The sequence below is a fragment of the Rousettus aegyptiacus genome, unplaced genomic scaffold, assembly GCF_014176215.1.
Source record: "Rousettus aegyptiacus isolate mRouAeg1 unplaced genomic scaffold, mRouAeg1.p scaffold_m13_p_16, whole genome shotgun sequence".
In the NCBI taxonomy this organism is placed as follows: domain Eukaryota; kingdom Metazoa; phylum Chordata; class Mammalia; order Chiroptera; family Pteropodidae; genus Rousettus; species Rousettus aegyptiacus.
Window position 1 is genome coordinate 34,593,595 of NW_023416291.1, and position 27,351 is coordinate 34,620,945.

The window sequence follows — 27,351 nt, forward strand, 5'->3', positions numbered from 1 at the left end:
CCCGAAGAACCCCTTTAAAACGAGCTAAAGAAATGCCATGCGGCCTTCATTTTTTAGGTTCATTTTTGAGGTTCACATGCAAGGCCAAGTTGTCTGTAATCATCGACATGTCCGGTATTCAGACTCTTCTAAGCCAAGGAAGAAAATGGGGTCTGAGAGGTCAGAGAAGGAATCTGGGCCTCTAGGTATTTTGATAATAGCAGTTTCCAAATACTTACTCAATGCCAGGCACTGTTTGACATGCTTTGTGTGGGTGATCTTAATTAACCGTGCCACAAGCTAAGGTGGGAGGTACAATGACTAGCACCAAGTAACAGATTGGGAAACAGAGGTTCAGAGAGGGGCGAGGTCTTGCCCAACGTCCCAGAACTGATCCACAGTGTCGCAGGTATTAGAACACGGGCCAGCTGAGTGAGTTCTGACCACTGCCCCACTCTGCCTTCGGTGGCCAGCTCTATCCTGAGACACTTCGTCCACCTGGTCCACCTTGACCGACAGCAAACCATCAATGCTATCTCTGGTGGTTCCTGGCAGGCAGGAAGTCTCTGTAAACGTCTGGTGACTGAATGGACCGTGAGCAATGGAAATGATCTGGTTACGTACAGCTGCTCAAGTGTCCGTGCTCTCCTCCCTCCCTCCGAAAGAGCAGGAAAGCTGGAGGCCACTGAGTGCTCAGGTCTCAGCAAGTCTCAGGGCAGAATCCGAGAGCCACCCCGCCTCCGCTCCCCAGACCCCACAGTCCTGCTCACTCCTCAGATTCCAGTGGCAACCCGAAATGGCGTGACAGAAGAGAGGCACCCAGGGTGCAAAATCTGAAAGAAACTCTTGCTCTGGGTCATGCAAGGGCAGGGACAGCCCAAGGATCTGGTGTCCTGCTTTCCTCCTTGTTAAATAATAAGAAAGAATTTTTAAGTGCATTTGACCCTTGAACATGGGTTTGACTTTGATGGGTCCACCTATATGTGGATTTTCTTCAATAAATACATACAGTACAGTAAACGTATTTGCTTCTTCTTATGATTCCTTAGTATTTTCTTTTCTCTAGGTTACTTTATTATAAGAACATAGTACATAATACATGGAACATACAAAATATAAATTACTCGACTGTTTATGTCATCGGTAAGGCTTCCACTCAATAGTAGGCTATTAGTAGCTAAGTTCTGGGGGGAGTCAAAGTTATATGGGGATGTTAGACTGTGTGGGGGTCGGTGCCCTTGACTCCTGTGCTGTTCAAGGGTCATCTGTCATCTAATGTGTCAAACATTTAACTCTCCAGATTTTTGGCTACTGTGAGTAAGCTGTGCTGGATTTCCTTGAACATGTATCTTTTTAAAGTATCTCTGATTGTTTCTTTATGATATATTTCTAGAACCGGACTGTTGGCTCAAATAGTAAGAGCCCTTATGAGATTTTTGATGCACATTATTAAAGTACTACATTTTAGCACTCATCAACCAAGAAAAAAAAAAGGTCTTGTGTTTGTGCTCATGGATGACACTAAGTACCGTAGTTATAAAAAATAATAATAAAAACATTGCCAATTTGATTTTAATTTGCATTTTTTTGGTGTGGTTTTGAATGAGGATGGACATTATTTTCTTCTGTTTTCTATTTCTCATATTTCTTTTTAAATGGGCTATTTATGTTCTTTGCTTATTTTTGCATTAGGACAAATATCTTTTACTCATATAATATATACAATTGACCCCTGAACAATGTGGAGGTGGGGGAGCCAACCCCTGCACAGTTGCAAATCTGCATATAATTTTTAACTCCCCCAAAACTTAACTACTAATAACCTACTGTGGACCAGAAGCCTTATTGATAATATAAACAAGTGAGTAACACATGTTTTGCACATTATATGTATTATATACTATATTCATATGATAAAGTAAGCTAAAGAATGTGTTATTAAGAAAATCATAAGAGAAGATGCATTTAAAGTATTTATTAAAAATAAATTTGCGCATAAGTAGACTTGTGAAGTTCAAGGGTCAACTATATTTCATTTTCTATTAAGTATATTAACTCTTTGTCAATGATGTTACAAATGTTTTTCCCACTTTGATATTTTCCATTTGCCATTCATGGTGTCCCCACTTCTTGAGAGAGAGACTCCAACTCTCTGGATACCGAGTAATACGCAGCATCTTTGTTATCAATGAACCTCTTGGACCACGCCTGAGTTTAGGTCAACACGTGGGATGACTCACACGGGGCTGGTCACCAGAAGAGCTAGCATGTGATTGGCGAAGCAGGACTGTCAGCCAGCCTGACCTCCAGAGAAGGGAGGGGGCTCGTGATGGAGTTCAATCACATGGCCAACCATTCACTCAATCACCCCTAGGTGATGAAACTCCAATAAAAACTCTGACACCAAAAGAGCTTCCTGGCTGAGGAGCATATCGGTCTACCAGAAGGGTGACATGAGGTGTCCTGATTCAGTGGGGAGGACACACCGGATCCCTGTGTCCAGGACCCTCGGGCCCTCGTTCTACATCTCTTCATTTGGATGGTCCCAACCTATAACCCTTAAATAAAATCGTCTTTAAAACTGTACCATTTTCCTGAGTTCTGTGAGCTGCTCTAGCAAATGACTGAATTTGAACGGGTGGCAGGAATCCCCGAATCTGTAGCTAGTTGGTCAGAAATGCAGGTGGCCTGAAGAACCCCCCAGGCTAGCATTTGGCATCTAGGCAAGAGCAGTCTTGTGGGGAACAGTGCTCTCAGCCTTATGGGTTCTGTGCTAGCTCCAGTAGGTGGCATCGGACTCATCATGTGTGCTCCCAGTCGGTCAGAACCCTCTTCTCAGTCCTGACCCTGACCAGACCCCTCCAGCAGGAAGCTCTCCCAACTTCCATGCTCCCACTGTGCCAGGTACGTGAAAATCTGGCCAGCAAGCAGAAGCCTCATCTTGCCCCTCCCCGCCAAGCTCCCGTTCCTCCTGCTCTAGAGTCTCCCCTCCTCCTGAGGAACTCATTTGGTTGCACATTTAAGTGTCTGGGTTCCTACCATGTGCTGAGCTGAACAACCTCTTTTGTCACCCACTTGTACACTCTTCTGGGTCTAGGATAAGAGGTCATCACCTCCAGGGAGCAGAGGTCATCACCTCCAGGAAGCACTCCCTGACCAGCTCAGCCTTCCCTAACTCTCCGCACTTACTGCTTGGACACCGAGAGCACACCCAAGGCCGAGTAGGGAAGCTCCCACCTCCTTTGTTATTATGGCCCACATAATAACAAAGGCTGATGTGTTGATGTGTCTATCAGACTTGCCCTGTGCCAGTCACTTGACCTTCATGATCTCATTGAAACTCCCTTCACTTCCAGAGGTGGTCCTATCATCATCCCCATGGACAGATGAGGAACTACAGGCTCAGAGAAGGCAAGTACCTTGCCCTAGTCACATAGCAGCAGCCGATGGGCCCAGAGGGCAAGTCCAGGGCCAGCACGCATAGCCTCCGACCTTCCCCAACTATCCTCTGAAATATTCTGCCCTTCCCAGCACCAAGCACAGACCCAACCAGTCCAGGTCGCTGTGCACGCTTACGGTAGTCTGTCACGTAGAAATAGGTGGCTTCCGTCCAGGAGCCATTGCCTGCCAGGGAGGTGGCCCGCACTCGCACGCTGTAATTCCCTGGGGGCAGCCCACGCAGCCTGCAGCCCCGCTCCAAAGCGAAATGCCTGCGGGAGACGCAGAGGTGCAGCTCCTGGAAAACATAGGCAGCCTCCACTCAGAAATGACACACAGGGAGGAAGGCACAATCAGAGTGCAACATGCGAGCGACTTCGAGACTTTGGGAATGTTAGAACCTTAGCTCTACGGACAAGGAGACAGAGGCAGAGGCCATCGTGATGGATGACAGCCAGTCTTCCCAAACCGCAGGCAGGCTTTCGAACCGGATCATTTCATTTAATTCTTACAACAACCCCGTGCACAAGGAAAATGAGGCTTAGGGCGAAGTAGGGGAACTTTTGCTGTACAGGGCCAGATAGTAAATATTTTCACTTTAGAGGGGCCAGAGGGTCACTGTCACCAACTCAACCCTGCCATCGAAATTAGCAAAAGCAGCCAGACAAATCCCAAGTCTGTAATATCCTTAAATGAACAGACATGGCTGTGTGTCCAGATGCTGAAAACTGAACTTCATATAATTTACACATGTCCTGCAATACAATTCTTCTTTTCATTTTTTTCCTAACATTTTAAGATGTGAAAGTGATTCTTAGCCCACAAGCTTAACACAGTCAGGCATACAAAAACAGTTTGCCACTGAGAATGTGAGATAATTGGCGGTGATCTCACACCCTGTGAGCCGCAGGTCCCACCCTTGTGCCCACAGCCTCTGGCTCCAAAACTCCTTGCAAGCGCAGTGGGATTTTTTCACTAAGCCTCTAGAAAGTTCCAGAAGCAAGCAGAAGGAACCCACATCACCCTTAAGGCCTTTCCCCTACACCTCTGCCTCTTAGAGGTGAATAGATATGTGGGCTTAAGGTCTTGAGAACAAATTTAAAATTTCCTTCCTTCCCATGGTGGCTTTGATTTCATTTTCTTTCTTTTACCTTCATTAGAAGAGTTGGGATCTATCTACCTGTCTGATAAAAGAAAGAAGATAAGCATACAAACCCCAGTGACAAACATATACATACAGATAAGCCCAGAGCTTATCCAGAAAGGCATAAGGCTCCCTGGGAATTAACTAAGACCATGAAACCTGCCAGGCTCAGGCCAGATTTTGAAAACTTTCCGAAACAGCTCCAAGCTCATAGTGTATGCCGGGCACTGGCCTGGAAAATTTTAGGGAGAGAGAAAGAAATGTAAAAGCTCTTGTGTTAATCATGTGACAACAGCAGGCAGAAAACAAATCCAGCTGGAGGCAGGGGGTGGGGAATTCTAGTCCAAAGGTTCTTCCAAGAAGGATGAGTCACCAAATAGAAAGGGACAAATCAGCAAATATAGAAACCACAGGTAGTTGCTATCCAGGACAAAGGGGACACGCAGCCTCCAATGTCAGTCATTTACCTCAGGGTCGGGGACTGAGAAGGGATCATAATGGAAGGAACTAGAACCAGATGTACCTCTCCCCAAAGATACCAAAACATCTTAACCAAAAGCTGAAGAAAATTTTGTAACATTGGCAAAGTCATAATGGTGTAAAATAATTTTTTTACTTTTTTTTTTATTTTATCAAAGTGATGCTAGACATTTAAAGAAAATGTTGGAGATCACTGATTGACCAGTCTTGTCTATGAAAACGTTTTTTTAAAGTTTCCTGTAACCCCTCATTCTCTCCTAATGTCCCCCCATCTCTGTTTCCCTAAAGGTTGACTAGGGCTCTTATGTATGGGACCAGGGTCAGGCCCCACAGGGCAGAGGCTGGTGGGCATTCCTGGTGATGACCCTTGGGCTCCGAAAACAGGAGAGGCAGTTCTCCCTAAGGGGAGAATACAGGGATGGGTCCAATGCCAACAAGGCAACCAGCTGTCCCAGTTTACCTGGAACCAACAGGTTCCTAGGATATAGGACTTCAGTGCTCAAACCTGGAAAATTCCAAAGCAAACAGGGTAGACTTGATCACAGCAGTAGAAATAAAATCTGCACAGAATCTATGTTCTCCTCCTTGCTACCAACAACACCCCAACTTCCCTTGGAAACTGCACCTTCCCTTGAAGTGGCTCTCGCCTCCCACCCCCAACCCTACCTAGGTTCCAGGGCTCACCCTGACTGCCTAAAGCTGAAGCATCCCATTGGTTTGGGGAAGGGCACAAAACTCAGACCCAAAGGAGCCACTGTCGAAATACAAATCAAGACCACAATGAGATACCACTTCGCATCCACTAGTACGGCTACAATCAAAAAGATGGACCAGAACAAGGGTTGGCAAGGATGCACAGAAACTGGAACCCTCATACACTGCTGGTAGGAACATAAAGTGGTGCAGCCACTTTGGGAAAGAGCACAGTGTTTCCTAAAATGTTAAGTGTAGAGTTACCATGTGACCCGGAATTCCACTCCTAGGTATGCACCCAAGAGAACTGAAAAACGTATGCCCACATAGCAGCGTGACCCATAAAAGCCCAAAATAGAAATAGAAATAACCCAAATGTCCATAGGTGGATGAATGGTCCATTTTATGATGGAATATTACTTGGTCATAAAAAGGAAGGAAGCACTGACACGTGCTACAATGTGGATAAACCTGTTATGCTAATGAAAGCCAATAACAAAAGACCACATACCGTATGATCTGTTTATATGAAATGTCCAGGACAGGCAAACTCATAGAGACAGAAAGTGGATTTGTGGTTGCCAGGAACTAGAGAGAGATGAGGCAGGAAAGATTGGGGAGGTGATGGCTAAGGACAGGGGGGTGAGGTTTATTTTGGGGGTGATGAAAATATTCTGAAATTGACCTTGGTGATGGCTGCACAACTCTCTGAATGTACCACAAACCACTGAATCGTGCACGTTAAATGGTTTTATTTTATGGTATGTGAATGTATCTCAATAAAGCTGTTATTAAAAACCCTCATGCCAGAGCCAATCAGCACACAGCACTCCCCTGGTCATGTGATTTGCCACTGGGTGTCACATGATCTCAGTCTGGCTGGGACACAGACTCTTTCTCTCTTCCTATAGACTTGGTACTAAGAAGATACGAGGCTTGGAACCACAGAAATCACAGGAGGACAGCCAGGAGTTGTTAGGGTCATTGCAAAGACCCTTAAGATGCAATTGAGCCAAAGGAATTCTAGATTTGGCATGCCCGAACTCCTTAAACTGTTCAGCTATGGGAGTTAATAAGCTTCTTTTCTGTCATAAGCTAGTCTGATGGTGGGGGCGTGGGGGTGGGGCAGGGTTCTAACGGCTAGTGGGAGGTAAAGGATAATAGCATGGAGGATCTCAAACCCAGAGCCTATAACCTCAACCTCTACATTACACTGGACAAAGTTCTGTGCAAACACCCTTGTAAAAGGCTGCGTATCCACTGTTTTATAGATATACCATGTTCTGTGTACTCATTCTCCAGTGAACAGACATCAAGTGGCTTACATTTCTTGCTAGTGATGAAAATCTTATGCATAAAGTTTTGCCCCCACTCCAAATTTGAACTATTTCCTTCAAACAGATGGGATTAATATATATAGGACAAGATATTAGCAAACCTTGCAATAATGGTCCCATATGAGTCATGCCTCCCTTTGGGCATCACTGAGAGGCCCTGTCCCACACTGATGCTGGGCTCGGCCACTGGACTCATGCTGCTGCACGTTCTTCTTTGCTTCTTTTTACAACTCTGCAGGCCATATAAAAACGGGCCTTGGGCCAGATTTGGCCCACAAGCCATAGTTTGCTAATTTCAGTTCTAAATCATCTAAAGCTGGATATTTGAGCACCAAGAACAGATGTGATCTCAGGAGGGGTCAGTAGAGGGAGACCTACCTGTCCTTTCTGGCTCGGGAAAGCTATACTATGCCTGCCTGGTTATGGGATGACCAAAGTTCCAGGAGATCAGTTAGTTTTGTTACAACATCCATTAGGTGCTAATAAACTACGGCCCACAGGCTAAATCTGACCCACTGCTCATTTTTGTAAATAAAGTTTTATTGGCACATAACCATACCCATTCATTTACTTATCATCTATATGGCAGCTTTTGAGCTACAATGGCAGAGTTGAGTATTTGCAACAGAGACTATCCAACCACAGAATCAAACATAGGTACTATCTGGCCTTTTACAGAAAAAAGCTACCTACCCTTGAAACAGAACATATGATAGGCTTGGGTTTGAATCCTGACTGTATTGTTACGACCTCAGACACAACTCAAATTCTGGACACCTTAATACCAAGCTCATTGGGTTATGTACATATTGTGCTTCATCAGTCCCAAGAGGTATATAATTTTCACATTTCTAAAATTGGAACACATAAGCAATGCCAGCTTACAGTTAGATGTGGCAGTATCCTTTTGTTTCTTAACAGTTCGTAAAAATAATGGGGCCTCTCATCACATCTTAGATGTGATAAAATACAATAAATGAGACACAGGGCACACAGTGGGCCTTGGGCTGCCTTAACTACTTTTTTGTTCTTGTGTTCCATGTTTGTGCATTTCTGGCGTTCACCTTCACCCTGCCCAGCATCTGGTAGCAAAGGGAGGCGCCCAACAAAAAGTCACTCATTAAAGTTTTAAGTGATGTATTTCCAGACTTGGATAACTCTCTCTAAAGTGAGATGAGTCTTCCTGTCACGTCAGGAAAGACACAAAAGCAGGCAGCCATCATTCAACTTGTAGGACAGAGCAGACAGTCAGCGTGAGAAATGCTGTAAGAAAGAAGTTTGTGAATTGGCATTTCCAACCTATCTCCCAGGAAATTTATGTATCAAGGCAACTTGAGTCCTAACAATGAAACATCTAATGAAAGAAGGTAGAATTTAAGGTGCGGAAGGAGGTACCAATTACAGCCTCGAAGGCTCATGTCCAAAGTCTTACCTCATCACTATATCGTCGATAACTCACTTCGTACAGCACAATCAGACCGTTGGGTTCCTTCGGCTCCTGCCACATCAGATGAACGACGTTGTTCTCGAAGATTTCGTGGGTCACGGGGCCAACAATGTCATCTGCCTTGGCTGTAAGGAGCAGTGGTTAGAGTCAAGGACCTGACCCCCGGGTCAAATCCCACCTCAGCCACTCAGCAGTTAGTGACCTCGAGCTGGTTACATAACTCTCCAGTGTTCCATTTCCCATGCTGGAGAATGGACATGTACAACTCACCTCACTGGATTTGTCTACATATCTATGTCTGTCTGTCTATTTATCTCACATCCTATTAATTCTGTTTCTCTGGAGGACCCAGATTAATACACCACATATTATTTCTTAATTTTACTTTATTTTTCTTATGGCTTGAGTGTACTTTCTAATGTTTATATAATGGCTATATATGACTCATGTAATTAAAGAATAATCAAAGCAACGTGGATGGACCTTGAGGGCATTATGCCGAGTGAAGTAAGTCAGACAGAGAGACAAATCCTGTGTGAGCCACTTAAGGACCTAAAAAAAGCTGAACTCATAGAAACAAAGACTAGAACACTGGTTGCCAGGGGCGATGTTGGTCAAAGGGCACAAACTTCCAGTTAGAAGATGAAATAATTTCTGGGGATCTAATGTGGAGCATGGTGATTACCATTAATAATACTGTGTTGTGTACTCAAAAGTTGTGAAAAGAGAATTTAAACGTTCTCACCAGATAAAAGAAGTGGTAATTACGTGGTGTGACTGAGGTGTGAGCTGATGCTTAGGCTGTGCAAGCAGTATAACCACACTGCAGTTTACAAGGATATCGAGTAGACATGGTCCACCTTGTTATTGGAACTTACAGTGTTATGTGTCAACTTATCTCAGTGAATCTGGGAAAGACTAAAGATAAATAAAAAATATAAAGGAAAATAAAGAAGGCAGGCGGGGGAGAGGGCTTCTCCTGGGTCAGCGTGGGTCTCCCAGGTCACTGCGGGTCTCCCGGCCCCTGATGTGCCTACACACCTTCGGGCATGGTCCTGGCGCTGACGTAGGCTGCTACGCTGCACCTTTCCTCGGGGGCATCCTGGTTGCAAGCCTGCAGCTCAATGCGATAGCCAGTGAAGTGGCGCAGGCCGGAGATGACCAGCGACTCTTTGTTCACCACTTTCTCGAAGGGCCGGTGCTCCTCCGAGCTCGTGGGCACGCTGGTCCAGGAGGTGTTGGGAAAACTCGGGGCCGTGGGTGCGACTGTCGTCACATTCTCCATATCGCCAAGGGCCCTGCGCTTCCTCGATGGCCTGTCACAACAGTAGGACACACGCGGTCATGCAATTGCCACCTTTAAAAATATGCTACCGAAGAAAAGAGGCTTTGATGAAAGACTGGAGTGCAGTGGAATGCGAGGGCAGGTGGATTAAAATGCAGATCGCCAGGAATTACAACCCACAGCAGCTTCAAGATGCCCTTGGAAGCATCGAAAGTAGGGGCGGCCCACCCGAGAGGGCCGGGGCTCCAGGACCGGCCCAGTGGACACACACAGATGTTGCCCTCCGCATGCTTGATTTCAAGTGTTCATTTTGCAGAGTAACAGCTCGCCCGATGTCAATGTTAAAAATAAGGTGCCAAGAGCATACAAGAGTCAAGTTTTTCAGTCATCTGTCCAACACCCTAGCTACTGACCGATACTATCGGTTTAAACAGGAGAGAACATATCCTGTGTAATTTGAGTGATTCAGCTTCACCTCTTAGCTCTCAGGTTGGTATGTGTAACCCCAAAAAATGCCTATGCAACTCGTATGCTTTTCCCCCTTAAAAAGCTATATTAAGAAATGTATTAATAGCATAAAAGTTAGAAGTACCAAAAAAAGTATAAAGAAAATTGAAATTACTCGTCATTTCACTGCCCATAGCTTCCTGTGGGCAATTTCTTTCCTGGACTATGATGAGGCTCAAGCTAGCTTTATGGTCCACTTTGTTCACTTGTATTGAAAGTACTTATCAAATATTTTTCTTAAAACATAATGTCTTAAATCAAACAGAATTTACGTTTTCTTTTCACCATGAAACAAGGTTTCTTCTCATTATGAAAGTAGTACATGCTCGCTGCAGAAAACTTGGAAAACTAAAATACTCCAATGCATGCATGAGCATGCTTTTCTTAACCATCCTCCTATATTTTTAATAAGAGAGTTTCCAATTCTTTTTTGCTGTTATAAACAGTACTTTGGTCTCTGTCCAATTGTCTTATTAGGCCCTAGAAGCAGATCCCTAGAAATCACTAGGTCGTGCCAGTTAGCACAAGGGGTTCAACTGCACTCTCTCGACCTCGATGACCTTAAGGCAGCCTCGTGCTCTCATCAGAGGTGCATGAAACTGCACCTCAACCATACTGGGGCGGGGGGAGTGAGCCCGTTTTGTTTTCCTTTTTCCTTCCTTTTTCATTTTTTCAAATTTTTAACCAGAGAGATTCTTTTTAAAGACTTCACTCTACTGCTCTGTTTGCATCTCTTTGTACTGCTCAGTGTGAACTTTCCTTTCCTTTATTGGTTCTTTTATGTCTCTCCAGGGAATTGTCTACTCTGATCCTATTTTTTCCAAGAAGTTCTGCTTTCCTCACTGCTGCTCCTAAGGTGTCCATTCACTAAGGATATTAATCCTTTATCAATGGTGCCCCACGATTCGTCATGGTTTGCTGTTTGCCAGTGAGCTTCCTTAAATGATCTGAAACCGTCATTCCCATTTATCTGTAATATTTGATATCAGCAAATTAAAAAAAAATTACAGATAATTAGAGATGGAGTCACTAAGGTTTCATGGCAGTTATGAAAGAGATCTTTTCCCATTTTATATACTAATTATTGCTAGCATATCCACTGGATTCTGTTTTTTTCTATTGTCCCTATTTTCCTAAACTCTGATTCCTGAACAATGAATTCTAAGAGCTTTACTGTTGATTTTCTTGTATTTTCAAGGAACATACCAAAAAAAAGGTCAGCAAACTTTTCTTGTAAGCACTGGAGAGTGAATATTTGGGTTTTTGCATGACATGTGGCTTTTGTCACAACTACTCAACTTTCAATAGTTTTCAAGGCATTATAACCATAGACACAATGGAAATAAATGAATGTGGCTGCATTCCAAATAAAACTCTGTGACAAACAGCCAGCCAGCCCAGGGTCCAGCGTTTGTCCGGCCTTGCACTAGAATATCCACAAATATCAATGATTTTATTTCCCACAATCTATTCTCTGACATTCCAATTTCCGTTCTGCATCTGACTGCACTGGCTGGATACCCAGAGAAAAGTTAAATAGTGATGATGACTCTGGACTCCTTCCAACTCTAAGGGGAATAGTTTTAAGAATGACGCTAACCTGGCTATTGGTTTCATCTAAGCAATATTTGTCCTGCTGCCTCTTTCCACCCCCTTTCTCTAAATTAGAATGTTTCAAATTAACATTATGAAGTGAGATTATAACATGATTTTCCTTACTGAGCCCCTGGATGAATTAGATTGCATTATCAGATATCTGGATCTTAAACCATCCTTGCACTCCTGAGATAAACGACACTTGGACTGAAAGTCCCAGATTAGCTGATCCTGGGGTTTCCTTTCAATGTAGCATCTTTGTCAAGTTCTGCTAAGGGGTGTTATGTTAGTTTCACAGAATGAACTGGGAAGGTTTCCGTAGATTTCTATGCTCGGGAAAAGTTTCTATATTACAGGAAATAGCTGCTCTTTCAAAGTTTGAAAAAACTCATCTGTAACACTCTCTGGGACCAGCGGGGTTTTTTGTTTTTTGGTTTTTTTTAGAAATTTAATTGACACCTTTTTAAAGTCTTTTTTGAAGGTTATTAGAATATTTAATTTTTCTTCTTCTTGAATCAGCTCAAACAAGGTAAATTTCTCACTTCACTGAAAGTTTCAAACTGAATAACACAGGATTGTCCAGAGAATTCAACATATTAAAATCTGCCTTAGACCCCAGTTTTATATCTCCTTCTTTACTTCTAGTTATTTGTGGGTTTTTCCCCTTTGATTACATTTACACGGTTAGCCACATTGATTTTCTCCTCCATCCCTAATACACTTTTATTTTTACATTTTAAGTTTTTTCTTAATTTATGAAGCCATTTAAGTCTACTAATTTGCATCAAAGCCCAGTTTTGCAACATTCTACAAGTTAGGTATGTGATATTCCCATTTCCATTATTTTCCAAATGGACTTTAATGAAAGTTTCCATTTCTGCTCTGACCCAATAAGTAGAATTTCTATTCAAACTCAGAAGTTAACTTTTGGTTTTTATTGCACTGAAATCAGAAAAACATGTGGTCAGAAAACAAACCTTAATTTGGGGGTACTCATTAAGATTTTCACTGTGGCGTTTTTGTATGAAAAGAGCAATGACATTCTCAGAGGGGAATAAAAAGTATCAAACAAAGACATATCCATATTAGCAAGATTCAAATATTTCTATGCAGCCATGGTGGGCCTTGCAAAAAATGACCATGAATAACTACTGAGAAACTGATATCTGAACAAACAGAACGTAAAATGGTCTCATCAAACCGGCAAAATATGTATATACCAAAAGAATTATACACAAAGACATCACGAAGTGGTTGGGAAAAACCATCATGTGCCCACCACTGCTCTCTACTTACACGGCATGTTATCATTCCACACCCTCACACTAGACCGGGGGTTCTCAATCAGGGTCATTCTGCCCCCTGTCCCACCACTGGGGAGACAAGGGGCCCGCCTGGAGACATTTTTGGTTGTCACTATTTGGGGGATGAGTGTGCTACTGGCATCAAGTGAGTAGAGAGCAGAGGTGCTGCTCGACATGCTACAATACACAGAGCAGTCCCCACAATCCGAAGAACCTGGCCCCAAGTGTCAACACAGCTGAGAACAAAACGCCCTGGTCTGGACCAAGGCCTCAAATTTTCAGATCTCTTTTCTACAAGATTATACTGCAAATGGCCACTAGGGGGCAGAGCGTGGACACGCACTCTCCCCCTCCCCTCCCCTCCCCTCCCCCTTCCCCCCCCCTCCCTCTCTCCCTCCCTCCCTCTCTCCCTCTCTCCCTCTCTCTCTCTCTCCTGAAAATAAACAAACACTGCTTCATAAATCGCTGGGATGGGGGAAATGGGTGAAGTGGATCAAAAAGTGCAGACTTCCTGTTATAAAACAAACAAGTCCTATGAGCGTCATGTACATCACGGTGACTATAGTTATTAACTCATATTTGAAAGCTGTTGAGAGAGATCTTAAAAGTTCTCATCATGAGAAAAAAGAAATTTGTGACGATGCGAGATGACAGATGTTCACTAACCTTCGTGTGGTGATCACTGCGCAGTAGGTACAAAGAGCAAACTATCAGCTTGTACACCCGAAAGTAATACAATGTTAAATGCCAATTACACCTCAATAAAAGTAAAATAAATCCCTTCACATGGCCCCACCTGGCCTCACCAGACTGGTCTCCTGTTCCTCCCAAGAGCCCACAATTCATCCCACCACCTGCCTGTCCCTCAGCTCCTCTCTGCCTATCCTCTCTTCTAAGACCATGCTGTGTCTTAAAAGAATAAAGAAAGTTCATTCAAAAGGAAGCATGCCTGACTGTCCCCGGTGGCATTCCGTGACATGGCGCACCTGGCTCATACCTGCAGTCCCCACCTGTCACCCCCAATAAAAGTGTTCTATCTCCAGATCGGTCTTCCCCACTACGCACCTCACGTGGTTTAGACCTGGGTGCTGGGCACAGTTCTGTATACAAAGGGGACGTTGTTAAATGCTCAGTGAGTGGACACAGGGGGTAAAACACGGCATGTAGGAGATGCCCAGGAAGTACCCCCTCGACCCTGTTTTAGTAAGAGTGTGTTAGTTAAGATTTTCCCAGCATTCATGCCCAGATCCCATTTCAGGGTAAAGGCGCTTAACGTGTGAATCTGTGAAGCACCCTGCCTTGGCACTGCAGCCTGTCACATGCATCAAACCACGGAAGCCCCTGGGGTCTCAAAGGCGTATGGTGTGCTTCCTGCCTCGTGTGGCCCACTGGCCCTGCATCGAGCAGACACAGGGTCCCCACAGATGTCCCACAGGTGAGTCATACCTACTGTCCTCAGCACCAGGGCCTGCAGAGGATTTTCTGTGAAAACAAAACCAAGTGCTTTGAGGACAGACAGAACTTCTTCAGAGAGACCTCTTGCTTCTGACACCCCGGAAGCTGTGTTTCCTCCGAGCAGCCCAAGGGCACCGTGCCCTTGACCATGGACCACTTCTACCCATCTCCTGAATCACATCTTCATCAGCAGGTGAGGAGAATTCAGTAAGAGGGGAGAAAATCAGAGAAAATAGCACCCAGAGACCGGGCCATCTGGGGTTCACCTAGGATGTCACACTTGACCGTCTTTAAACATCACAATCAACTCAGCCATTTCCCCAAGTATGACAGGGCATTGTTTTTAGCAGGTAGGACAGTAACTGCCTGAACGCCCAGGCTGTGTCATTTAGTGCCCTTTTGGACTCAGGGCATGGGGGTGGGGAATGCAAGAAAGAAAAAGCAGAAATGTTATATGTTGATGGTTCTGAGGAAATGTCTGGTCTGCTCAGATGGGGTGTGATGCTAGGCGTTTGAACAGACACACTTTAGAATCTTGTTTTTATCCCAGTGTAAACTTTCTGGAGTTTCGATCCACTTTTGAAATGGTCAACTGTATGAGACATTTCTGGGTAACGGTCTGCTGGAGACTTTAAGGGGGAGGGGAGAGGTCAGGGGTGAAGAGGCAAGAGGCAGTTCAAAGCCTACTTTGTACATTTGCTGCCACAACTTGGGGCGAGTCACTCGTCAGCTCAGAAACACAGGCTTTGGACCCACATAAGGGAGCTGGCATCTGCCTCATGGGGGAGTGTAAAGATTCACGAACTAATGTGACACAGATGGTGCCATGGGCATTGGGAGGGGGCACGGATGCTGCCCAGCACTCCACAATGCACAGGACAGCCCGCCGCCGAGAACGAGCTGGCTCCAACCGGCAGCAGTGTCAAGGCTGAGACTCCCACATGACTCCTGGAACCTCATTATCCTAAAAGACAGGAACTGTCGTTATCTCCATTTTATGGATGAGTAAACTGAGGCAATGAGAGAGGTGGCATAACCTGTGAGCCACAGACTCGCCTTCTGCCTAAATGTCTTTGCTTAAAGGAGAAAACGGGTGAAAAATCAGTCCCCTCACTCACTAAAGCAAACTCGACGTATTAAACAGGAGAGGTCTCTGGGCTTTGAATATGCTGTTCCAGAAGGCTCAGGTTACAGCGATTTTAAGAAAGAAAGAATGCCCTGAGCTTGAAACCTTACGATAACTCAAGCCTGGGCCTAGGCTGGGCAGGCACATCTTGGGACCGGCCCCCACAATCCTAGGGAGCTTGTCTGGGAATGCTGAATGCGTATGCAGACCATGCAGACTGGAGGCTGTAGTGAAGGGCTCTGCAGACAGCAGGAGGCAAACCTCTCCCCCTCTTCTGGTGAATATTTGCTCTTCCTGGCAAGGTTCTGTTGAATTTGCAAGATCCCTTCCTCCATGTGGGAGGAGACTCAGCATGGACCCTGCCCACCCTCTGGGCCCGTTTCACCTTGTCCCCCTAGTCTACAACCCTCCACTCCAAGGCAATGAGGGCTCCTGACCTGGGGACGAAAACCACATTGTGCAGGTAGTCCTCGAACGTCTTCCGGAACGACGACTCCTCCAGCTCCTTCAGGATCTGAGAGTCGGTCTTGGGGCAGGAACAGCATTCGCCCGTGGCATCATCGTACTCACTCTGGTTGTGCTTCTGGGAACCCTCCGACTCTGATGGCGGAGACCAGGTCCGGGAGGGCAGCTTCAGCCCTACAGGGAGACAGAGCAGGTGGACTTGACCCTCCCCACTGAAACGCACATCCACACACACACACACACACAGAGAGCAAAGGGGACCTTCTCAGAGCAGCTGGGCACAGGGGACAGAGCTCAGGGCCATGGTCTGGGTTCAAGTTCTACTGTGAAAAGTAATACCTTTCACTGGAGGGTCCGGTCAGTATCAATAAGATGGTGCATGTCAACATGTTCCAGACACAATGGGACACCATAACTCCACAGGGCTGGAGGTTTTAAGGTAGCCAGGCCTGTCCCTGTCCTCATGGAACTTACATTCTAGTGCACAGGGGCCAGAGAGGGGTTTGGGGAATACACAATAAACTAATACACACATCTGCCATGAGTCAGACAACAGGATCAAAGAACAGAGAGTGTCTGAGGATGCTATTTTTCATGGGTGGTCTTGGAGAAAGTGATCACTGAGCAGTCCTGAACTAAGTGAATAAAGGAATGAGCCACATACATATCTTGATGTAAAACAGTTCAGAAAGAGCACAAAGCATGTGCAAAGGTGCTAGGGTAGGAATTTCTTTGGCATGTCGAAAGACTCCTAAGACCCAATGTAGCTAGACGAGGCTGTGGGAGAGAATGGTGGGGGGTGGAGTTAGAAAAGAACAGGGATGCCAAGTCATGGTTGAATGATTCAATCAATTTGCCCATAAGTCCAATGAAACACATAACTACAGAGACAGGAGGGCCAAGCAGAATTCCACAGGGAATTCTAAAGGGTCCAGCTTAGAGACCAGATGGTTATACTGAGCCATCAAGCTGTGCAGCACAAAAGAAGGAATCTACAGCTCATTTGGGAATCCAGAAGTCAGATTAAAGCAGTGGTTCTCCCCAGAGGGTGATTCTGTACCACTCATGACCCCAGGACACTGGGCAAGGTCTGGAGACAGTTTTGGTTGTCAGGACTGGTTGCGGGCATCCAGATGGTGGAGGCCAGGGACACTGCTGGACACCCTCACCTCATAGAACTATCCAGCCCCAAAAGTCAACACTGGCGAGGTAGAGAAACCCTGGACTAAAGACACAAGAGGAGACTGGTGGAAGGAAACGTCCAAATAAGCATAGAAAAGGCAAGTAAATTTAAAAAAAACAAAAAACAAAAAACCTCTCAAGGTAGCAGTCTTAAAAATACAAAGCTGTGTTTAGTACCACAGCTGGCATGTCTTGACCGCTGATATCCAATCATACAACCATAATTCCGGCACAGGCTCGAGACGGCACGCTACTCCGATGGGCAAATCCACGACAGCCCCTTCGAGTCCTCTCTCCTGCCACCAGCCCCTCAGTGCTTGTCTAGTGTCAACTGAACAAAGGAAATTCCATCCCTCCTCTCTCCTTGAATGGATCCTGCAGACAGTGAGCTCTAAGGACCTTCCTGTGAGTGTGAGTGTCCACACAGAAGCCCAAGTAACTACCCGGCTTTGAAAGCCTACAAAGGACTCTTAAAATCATTTCTTATGTTTATTAATAGACATGGAATAACCTGACCAGGTTCACTCTTGGAGGGCTAGTGACGGCATTATAGATGGAAGAAACTTAGGATTTCCTTAGCAAGGGGGTTTCTGACAATTTTCTAGAGAGGAAGGAACTTCCTGATACCTGCTACCCTTTTCAGCACAACTGTGTGACATGGTTTTTCTATGACTATAAAGTATAATGACATACCTCGGACAGTCAAATCCACACAGACAGAGTAGACGGTGGGTGCCAGCACCTGGGGAGGGGGCTGGGGAGTTAGCGTTTAATAGGAACAGAGCGTCAGTTTGGGAAGATGAGGAAGTTCTGGTGATGGACGGTGGGGACAGCTACTAACAAAGTGAGTGTGCTTAATGCCACTGATTTGACACTTAAAATGGTTAAAATGGGAAATTTTATATTATGTATATTTTACCACAATAAAAAAAAGCCATACAGTTAATAAGGCTTATTGTATAATTTAAATATGTTAAAGTTAACGTATGCTCTAAATTTTCCCAGCAAAAAAAAAAAAAGATAGCATGCGAGGTGATGGATGAGTTAACCAGATGGGAGGAGTCCTTTCACAATCACAATGTATACATGTATCAAATCATCACAGGGCATGCTTTAAATAGCTTAAAATTTTGATTGTCTATTATACCTCAATAAAGTTGAAAAAAGACCACTAGCAATAGTAACAGGAAGCCCCTACTGGTCACAGAAATTTATTTTTCATGTTAATTAAGTTTATTTGCTTGTGTGTGTGTATTTTTTTTAATTGTGATAAAATACACCTAATATTTACCATCTTAATCATTTTTAAGAATAGAGTTCCGTGGCAGTAAGTACATTCACGGTGTTCTGCAATCATCCCCACCATGTGTCTCGAGAACCTTCTCACCTTCCCAAACTGACACTCTGTCCCCATTAAACACTAACTCCCGTCTCCCCCACTGCCCCTCAGGCTCCTGCCATCTACTCTCTGTCTCTATGAATCTGACTCCTCTGGGGACCTCCCATGCATGGAATCACACAGTATCTGTCCTTAGGAAGTTTATTTGTAATTACATAAATCCTGGGATCATTAGACATAAAACCATGCTTAGTCATGTTGTGATGATAGATTTAGAGTTCCAGAATAAAAAATAAAATGGGTAAAAATAAAAAATAAAAGTTGTTGCTCTTTGTTTTAAAAAAAGGAAAGCACCGACTGCCCGCTGCTGGAGGCTGCTCGCGCTGGCAGCTGCGGGGCCAACCAAAGAGCTCGCAGCTGAGCCAACAACGGCACTTGCTCTGAGTTCTAAAAAGCAGCTGAGAAGATAAATCGGGTTTGCAGCCCTCAGCTCAGGCGGGGAATGAGGTCACAGGCAAACACGTAGCATATGATCCTAGAGCTGGGACAGCTCCTGGCAATCAGTTGGACTTCTATCCCTTCTCCCCAAAAGGAGCCAGCGGGTAACAAGTGCCGTGACTTGCCCATAGCCCTGCAGCAGGTCAGAGGTCCAGCCAAGGGCGGACAGCGGGCTCCCCACTTCTGCCACTCCTCGCCAGCAGCCCCAAGGTCAAGCAATGAGGATACGGCTAACTCAAAAAATCTCAAGAAAAATACAATGAAACAAAAACAACTAAATAAAAAAATGACTGTTTCTCCGGTTTGATGGGTTTTTTTAAAAACCTAGTTTTAAAACAATGAAACTAATTTATACAAACTAGCTTGAAGCATCGAATATTTTTGCAATTTTTTTCTGTACATAGATGGGAGCCCATTAAGTAAATAAGATTAAAGACTGAAAAAAAAATATTAGCATAAATTGTTAATAGCACAAGAGGAAATAGATGATTGCTCCTATTGTCTCTAATTCTTAAAACTTAAGGGTCTAAATTCAGAGGCCAAAATCCTTCTCTGACTTTGTCAATCATCTCTCGAAATGGGATGCTGTGTTTCTGGGCTAGCGCAGTTAACACAGCTACCAACCCACAAGGGAGGGGGAGGAGAAAGGGAGATGGGGGAAGGAGGAGAAAATGCAAGAGGGAAGTGGTGCCAAGACCTGGGAAACAGCTAGTTTCGACATGGGTCTTCACCGTGCATACTCATGTGATGTTTAGAAATGGTGTGTGCACATGCGCGTCCTTATGAGCAGGAGCAGAGTGTGCACATGCCCACTGCACACACCAGCCCGCAGGGGAGAGGAGTTTCGCTAGAAGCACAGCTGAGCGGGTCAGACAGACATCTGTCAACTCGGCTGCTCCCGCACCTCTTCCTGCACTCACCTTTGAGGCAATAATCCAGCTCGTACAGCTCACTGTCCTCTGCCTGCCTCTCCCACGAAACCAGGTAGTGAGTGATGTTGCCGTTGGGGTCAGAAGGAGGCTTCCACTTCAGGATGATCTGGGATGAGGAGTTGGAAACGGAGATGGGGTCCAGGGGGACAGAAGGATCTGGAAAGGAGAAAGAAAGCAGGTCCACTGTGAGGAGGGTGCAAGCTGTCCAACTGTTACTTAACATCAGAGAAAACTGGAGACACTGAATGTTCACCCAACAAGGGCATGAGTCACAAAATTACAGTCCATTCCTACTACAGGTATGTAGATTGTGTAGCCATTCGTTCATCCATTTATGCCACAAACATCTGTCCAGCTCCAGCCCTGTGTTAAGCTCTCTCTGTTCTGGGCACTGGATAGGCACTGGGGAAAGGGAAAGTGGTGAAGAGACAGACAAACTCACATTTTCTGGTTAACATTTACCCCAAATTGAACCCAGTCACATGGCAAATTTCGGCAGCTAGACGCCATTCCATCCTGTCACTGAGCTGGCAGCTTATCTGACATCTCCCCTCAAAATGTACCAGCGTTGGGCTTCACAAAACCTTCCCTCGAGGATGGAGGTGGACAAGAGATTTGGTGAGGGGTGGAGGTGGGGGTCTCAAGGCAGAGGACACAGTGTGTACAAAGGCCTAGGAGCTGGAAGTTTCTGGAAACTGCAAGTCCTTTGGTATCACTGGAGGACATAGGGTGAGAAGGCAAATTTGGACTCTATCCTATAGGACATGGTTTCTCACCCTTGGCACTACTGACATTTGGGCCAGACAATTCTTTGTTGTGGGGACCTGTCCCATGTATCATAGGGTGTTGAGCAGCATCCCCGGCCTCCACCCACTAGATGCCAGTAGTACCACTTCCACAATCAAAACCACAATGTCTCAAGATATCACCAAGTGTCCCCTAGGGGACAGACTCCCCCACCCCGACCCCCACCCTACCCCATTTAGCCCTGAGAACTACTGCTGAAGAAGGACTTGGACTTTATAAATACAACTAAATGGTTCTGAAATATTGTAGCACCTCCACTCTCCCCCTCCCCCCCTACCAAAAAAAAGGGGGGACGGGATGGGCAAGGGGTACAAAGATGAAATAAAAAAGGCCAACTGTTAATAACTGTTTAAGCTGGGAGATGGTTCATGGGATTCACTCTTCTTTCTACTTTTGTGATGATCTGAAAACGTTCCACAACGGGAAGAAGAAAGATATAAACTGCCCAGGCGAATGACTGCTACTGTGTTATCTTCTGAAATTATAAAGCTCAGCACCCAGTTCTTTCAGAAGCCAATGACCATGCAAAAAAAGCACTTCATACAACATCACCATATCAGCTTGTTAAAGACAAGACGTCCGATTCATGCACAAATTCATATTCATACCGAATACTTACTGGTGGCATCTGTCTGGACATAGATGATGTCGCTCTTGGCCCCATATGTGCGACGTTCATCAGAAAAGGTGACCAAGGTCTTGACGAAGATGGCATACTGGGTCCAGGGCTTCAGACCCCGCATCAGCCACCCGGGGTGGCTCTGTGACTTCGGGTCATTGGACCTCAGAGGTGGGTCAATGTCCACCACCGTCCAGCTGTTGGAGCCACACGCATCCTGCCCATCGAACTCTGTCACATTCTGATAAGGGCTTTAGAAGTGAAATAGGAGAAAGCAGTTACCATTATTCAGCTATCGCTCTGAGATGCAGCCAAGGGAAATCATATCCTATAGGGTTGCATCCTCTTCACCAGCCTTACGCCACAAGGGATGACGACAGAAAAACAGCTGAAGAGAACGGAACCATCTCTTCTGATGTCTCAATAATAATATTATTTACTATTAATAACATTGATTAATAACAAAGTTTTAGTTACTTAATATTATACAATTATATATTTTATTATGTATTATATAATTCTAAGAAATATTAAATAAAGTGTAAGTAACAAATAATATTAAATAAGATTTAATAAATAATATTACTTCCCAATAACAATGATGATGATAATGATAACAGCAGCTACCTCGTTAGTTATGGATAAGATTACACGAGAGAATACGTGCAACTTCTCGGCACACGATTTGAGAGGGAGCTATTATTGAATTTAACATTATCACCACTTTCATTATCTTCCCATAAAATTTCAGCACAGTCACGTACTCAAAGTGCCCAGGTGTTGTTTAATGGGGACAGAATATCAGTTTGGGAAGATGAGAAAGTTCTGGAGATGCATGGTGGGGTTGGCTACACAGCCTAATGAATGTACTTAAAGCCACTGAGCTGGATGCTTAAAAACAGTTTAAATGGTCAATTTTTACCACAATTTTTTAAATGTTGGAAAAATACAAAATAGATTATTTTTTAAACCTATTAAGCAGACTGAGTGACATTTGTTGAGGACGTCTGGTGAGATGTACATATAAGAGGGAAAGTAGAATATTGCTATAGGAAACTGGCCACTCTGAACCTCCAAAAGAAACCTGTCCACTTGATTCTGGCTTTTCACAAAAGGGAACATGACTGACTTTGTACACCATTGACTGTGATCATAAAAAGGAGCCTGTGATATTTATTCTGCAAATGGGAAAGAGAGAGAGAAGCCTCGGGGGGAACAGCTGAGCACTTGGGCAACACGCGGACCTCTCTACCCTCTACTTACGCCTCTTTGTAGAACAGCATGAAGCCTAGGAGGTCTCGGAAGTCCGGCGGCCAGTACGGCTCCCATTTCAGCAAGATCTTGTCAAAAGATGTCCGAATGTTAGAAAATTTAAGTAATTCATTTTCACCTAGAAAAGTTTAAAGAAAAAAGGAAGCAATATCAGTATTTAATAATTTGCTTCAGCCCAAAGTGGGGGTTCTCTGCCCCCAAGAGTATCCATGAGAAGGGAAATTTCAACCTCCTGCTCTGAGGACGAGTCTCACCCCCACGTTCAGAGGCAAGAACTGCACGTGGAAGTGGGCCCCTTCCTCCAGCCAATTACCTGGCCAGATGCTCAACTGAAGAGCAGCGGTTGGCGCCAATGTGAGAAGGACAACTGGCCAATATTTAGGGACTTTCAGGAGTCATATTTGTCCTGACATGATTTTGTTATGCATATGGACTTTTGAGCCTGACCCGTGAGAAGCCATAACTCCTGTGCAAATGAGCACACACTAAGTGAGTTTAGAGAGTATGCAGATCACTATACTATGCCTTGGACAGACAATGCCTTGGGCAGATGATGTCAAGGAGCGAGTAACTGCCTCTGCCTGGAACAGAAGCCTTCCCTCAAGCTCCACCCCAACCACACTCTCTCCCTCCCCTGAATTCCCACAGCTTGGACCACATCCAGCCACAAGGAACCAACCCGCATGTGAGTATTAAAGAAACCCAGCTCGATGTTCAGATATCCCTTTAAGAGAGAACCTGTCAGAGGAGGGCAGTCGGCCGACAGTCTCCAGTCATAGCAACTGCAAAACCTGCCGTAGTATCTGAGTCAAGGCCGTACATAAGGAGGTGTCATTCATTCATTCATACATTCGATGCGTATGCGGCATCTTCCAGTATCAGGCACTGATTCCGGTGCAGCAGGCACAGAGTCGAGATGTACAACACTGGTCCTCAGTGTACCAGAAACCCTAGCACACACACAGTTGCTCGAGCTCCCTGGGGACCACTGAGGTGGGGGAGGGGCAAGGAGCCACGTCATCTGGTCCACGGGCCGGAAGAACCAGGGCATCACCACTTACAGGATGCCTGGTCCCCATTGGTCTTCAGGGCAATGTCGTTCCTCTCCTGGCGCCCCTTGGTTCCTGAAACTTCCTCCATCTTGTGAATTTCCGACAAGCAGAGTTTGGGATTATAGTGGAAAAACAGTTTCCCCTGAGTGATGGTGAGGTGGTGTTTGCTCCAGTCCCACAGCTGCCTCAGGTTCTGGTTGTCCAAGGCATAGAAAGAGTAGTTCCTACGGAAACACACACCATAGTCGGTCATCTTGTCACCTCCAGCTCCAAGATGGCAGGGCCATAGCTGGAGTGGATCCTGTTCAGCCCTATAGACCCAGCCCTAACCACCTGCTTGACACATACACAGTGAGTGTGAATGCGGGGGAGGAGGGGAGGGACGACAGACCTTGAGAAAGTGTTCATGGCGTGGGGAAGCTGTCTGAGCTCCACCTTGTAGGGTAGGAGAGTAAGACTACATTGGACTGTTGGTTCTAAGTTGAAATAACACTTTGGATGTCATAGGTTAAGTAAAATGTATTATTTTTTGTTTCAATTATTTTTAAATTTTATTAAATTTATGGGGTGACGCTGATTAATAAAATTACAAAGGTTTCTATTTTTTGTTGTTGTTAAATTACAAAGGTTTCAAATGCACAATTCTATAATACATCATCCTCTGTGTATTGCATTCTGTGTTCACCACTCAAAATCAGTCTCCTTCCGTCACGCTGTATTTGACCCCCTTCACCTTTTTCTACCTCCCTCTACCCCATTTCCCCTCTGGTAACCACCATACTATTGTCTGTGTCTGAGTTTTTGTTTGTCTTAACTGCAAGTGATAAAACTGAAAGCAACAAAATGCATCATTAAAATTCATTTCACCTATTTCTTTTAAAGTTTTCTAAATTTGGCTACTAGAACATTTAAAGTCACATATGCAACTTGCATTAAATTTCTGTTGGACAGCACTGGTTTAGGTCTAGGATGCACACTGGAATAATCCAAATGAAAGGTCTAAACTTCAACAAAAAGGTAGTTTTAGGGCAGAAAAATCAACATGAACTGGTGATTCAAGATGGTAGTCTAAACAATTCTGTGGATGGCTTCTCAGAAACCATTTGCAACCCTCCTTTCCCCTTGCCTTCCTCTAATGTGCAGACTAAAAAAGGTAAATATTCGCTCTCCCAGACTCTCTTGCTGCCACATGGCTCAGTTCCAGCCAAGGAGATATAAACAGAAATCGATGTTGGAGGTGGGAGTGTGGGAAGTTCCAGGCAAGACTTTCTTAAAGAGACAGTCTCAACTGGCATACACCTTTGTCCCTTTTTCCGTTCCCGTTGGTTCTATAGATGTAAGGCTGAGGGTGAGGCAACCATCCCGTGACCCTGAGGAACACAAAGATGGAAAAAACTTGGGTCTTATCCTTGATGGCATTATTGGACAGGCCTCCTCAGACTTCTTGTCTGTGAGTCCATCGTATCTACATGAAACATAGCTGGTCTGGATTTCTGTTGTTTCACTATCTGAAACAAGGTCAGTGTAACCTCTAGGAGTGCGGATCTGAGAAATAAGGATGAACCAGGGCAAGAAGGGGAGTTCCGTTTTGTATATGTTGCATTTGAGGCTCCTGGGGGTCACCCAGCTGGAGACAAGCTTGGGGGCTGAGGGTCTCAGCACTGGCTGTCACTAGAGAGATGGCTAGGACTGGGAGCTCATGACACCAACTCTCAGAGGCAAGTGGAAGCAGGGGAGCCTGGGAGAGGAATGGGGGAGGAAATTGAGGGAGGCCAGCAGAATATCTTGAGGAGGTAGAACCCTATGGGCTCGAACTGAGATTTCAGCAAGGAACAGGTGCAGGTGCAGGAAGCACCGAGGGGGCTAAGAAGTGAGAAAGTTCCAGATGCCTCGACTGGAGGCTCCTGCTTAGGCCAGCTCACACGGAAGCCCAGAGCGCCAGACAGACACCCTATTTCCTTCCCAACGGTGCCTCTGGAGGGCACAACATTAGGGTGTACCCCCTGCGACTTCTAAGAGTGACTGTAAAAGGGGCATCACCGTCCTGGGCTGGATCTTCAAACATGTTCCAACACATATCCCTTCCTCTCAATTTTTCTCTAGGCACCTTCTCCTGATAAATGTTTTTTGGCTCTAAAAACCCCTAAGTTACAGCATGGTGACTATGGTTAACACTATATTTGATGGCTGCTAAGAGAGTAGATCTTAAAAGTTCTCATCACAAGAAAAAAATTTGTGTAACTGTGTGGTGACAGATGTTAACTAGATTCATTCTGGTGATCATTTCACAATGTATACAAATATCAAACCATGCATGATGTTATACACATGAAACTAATACATTATAATCAATTATACCTCAATTAAAAAAAATCCTAAGTTTTTCTATCCCTGCCACCCAGTTTTATTGAGATATAACTGACACATAACATTATTCGTTTTAGGTGTACAACATAATACTTAAATATAGGTATATACTGCAAAATGATTATCACACTTAGTTAATACCCATCATCTTACATAGTTAAAATTTTTTTCTTGTGATGAGAACTTTTAAGATTCTTAGCAACTTTCAAATATACAGTACGGTATTATTAAAGTCATCATACTGTACATTACATCCCCAGGACTTATTTATTTCATAACTGGAAGCTTGTGCCTTTTGATACACTTCATCCATTTTGCCTGCCTCTGCCCCTTGCCTCTGACAACCACCAACTTGTTCCCTATATCTATGAGCTTGGACTTTTTGTTGTTGTTTTTTTTTCTTTAGATTCTACATATAAGTGAGGTCATACAGTACATACCTTTCTCTATCTGACTTATTTCGCTGAGTATAATACCCTCAAGTCCATCCACGTTGTCGTGTTGTTACAAATGGCAGGATTTCCTTCCTTTTTATGAATAATATTCTGCTGTGTATATATACCACATTTTCTTTACCACACTTAGGTTGTTTCCATGTCCTGGCAAAAACTCCTAACTTTTTCTAACTCACAAACTTCCTAGTTGGCATTCCAGCCACAGACACAGAAGCAAGACCCACATACCCGACTTCCAAGGTATCCCCCCGAATCAGACGCAGCTTCCGGAAGAAGGCAAGTGACACGAGGGCGTAGGAACGGCGGATTTTCAGATACCCTGAAATTTCTTCAATGAGGCCGAGGTTGGCCTCCAGCTCAGCTGCCAGATTATCTAAGAAAGGGAGAGAATATCAAGTGAGTTTTTACATAAATATTTTAATCTTCCCATAATTTCTCATAATGAGGAGTTAAATTACAAATGAATCTGCTCAAAATGAACCATACTTAATTAAAATACAGTCCAAACCCCTTACTACAGAGTGGACGAGTCCCTAAACAAGTGACCGCTGCTCTCTGTCTCCTCTCATCCC

The 27,351-nt window shown here is 44.7% G+C and overlaps 1 protein-coding gene across 4 annotated transcripts in view; it reads right to left on the minus strand.

The window, feature by feature from the left end:
• Positions 1–27,351, minus strand: part of INSR (insulin receptor) — a 116,874-nt gene that overhangs the window by 15,491 nt on the left and 74,032 nt on the right. For 2 of the 4 annotated variants that reach the window (XM_016163087.2, XM_016163086.2), the window contains exons 5-14: positions 27,008–27,152; positions 23,967–24,181; positions 22,897–23,023; positions 21,634–21,884; positions 20,196–20,363; positions 16,229–16,430; positions 14,657–14,692; positions 9,560–9,834; positions 8,504–8,643; positions 3,556–3,715 (exon numbers count right to left, since the gene is read on the minus strand). In XM_016163087.2, coding sequence (XP_016018573.2) covers positions 3,556–3,715; positions 8,504–8,643; positions 9,560–9,834; positions 14,657–14,692; positions 16,229–16,430; positions 20,196–20,363; positions 21,634–21,884; positions 22,897–23,023; positions 23,967–24,181; positions 27,008–27,152 — 1,719 coding nt within the window. The remainder of the gene's footprint in view (positions 1–3,555; positions 3,716–8,503; positions 8,644–9,559; positions 9,835–14,656; positions 14,693–16,228; positions 16,431–20,195; positions 20,364–21,633; positions 21,885–22,896; positions 23,024–23,966; positions 24,182–27,007; positions 27,153–27,351) is intronic. The other 2 variants (XM_016163089.2, XM_016163088.2) reach the window with 1 other exon arrangement.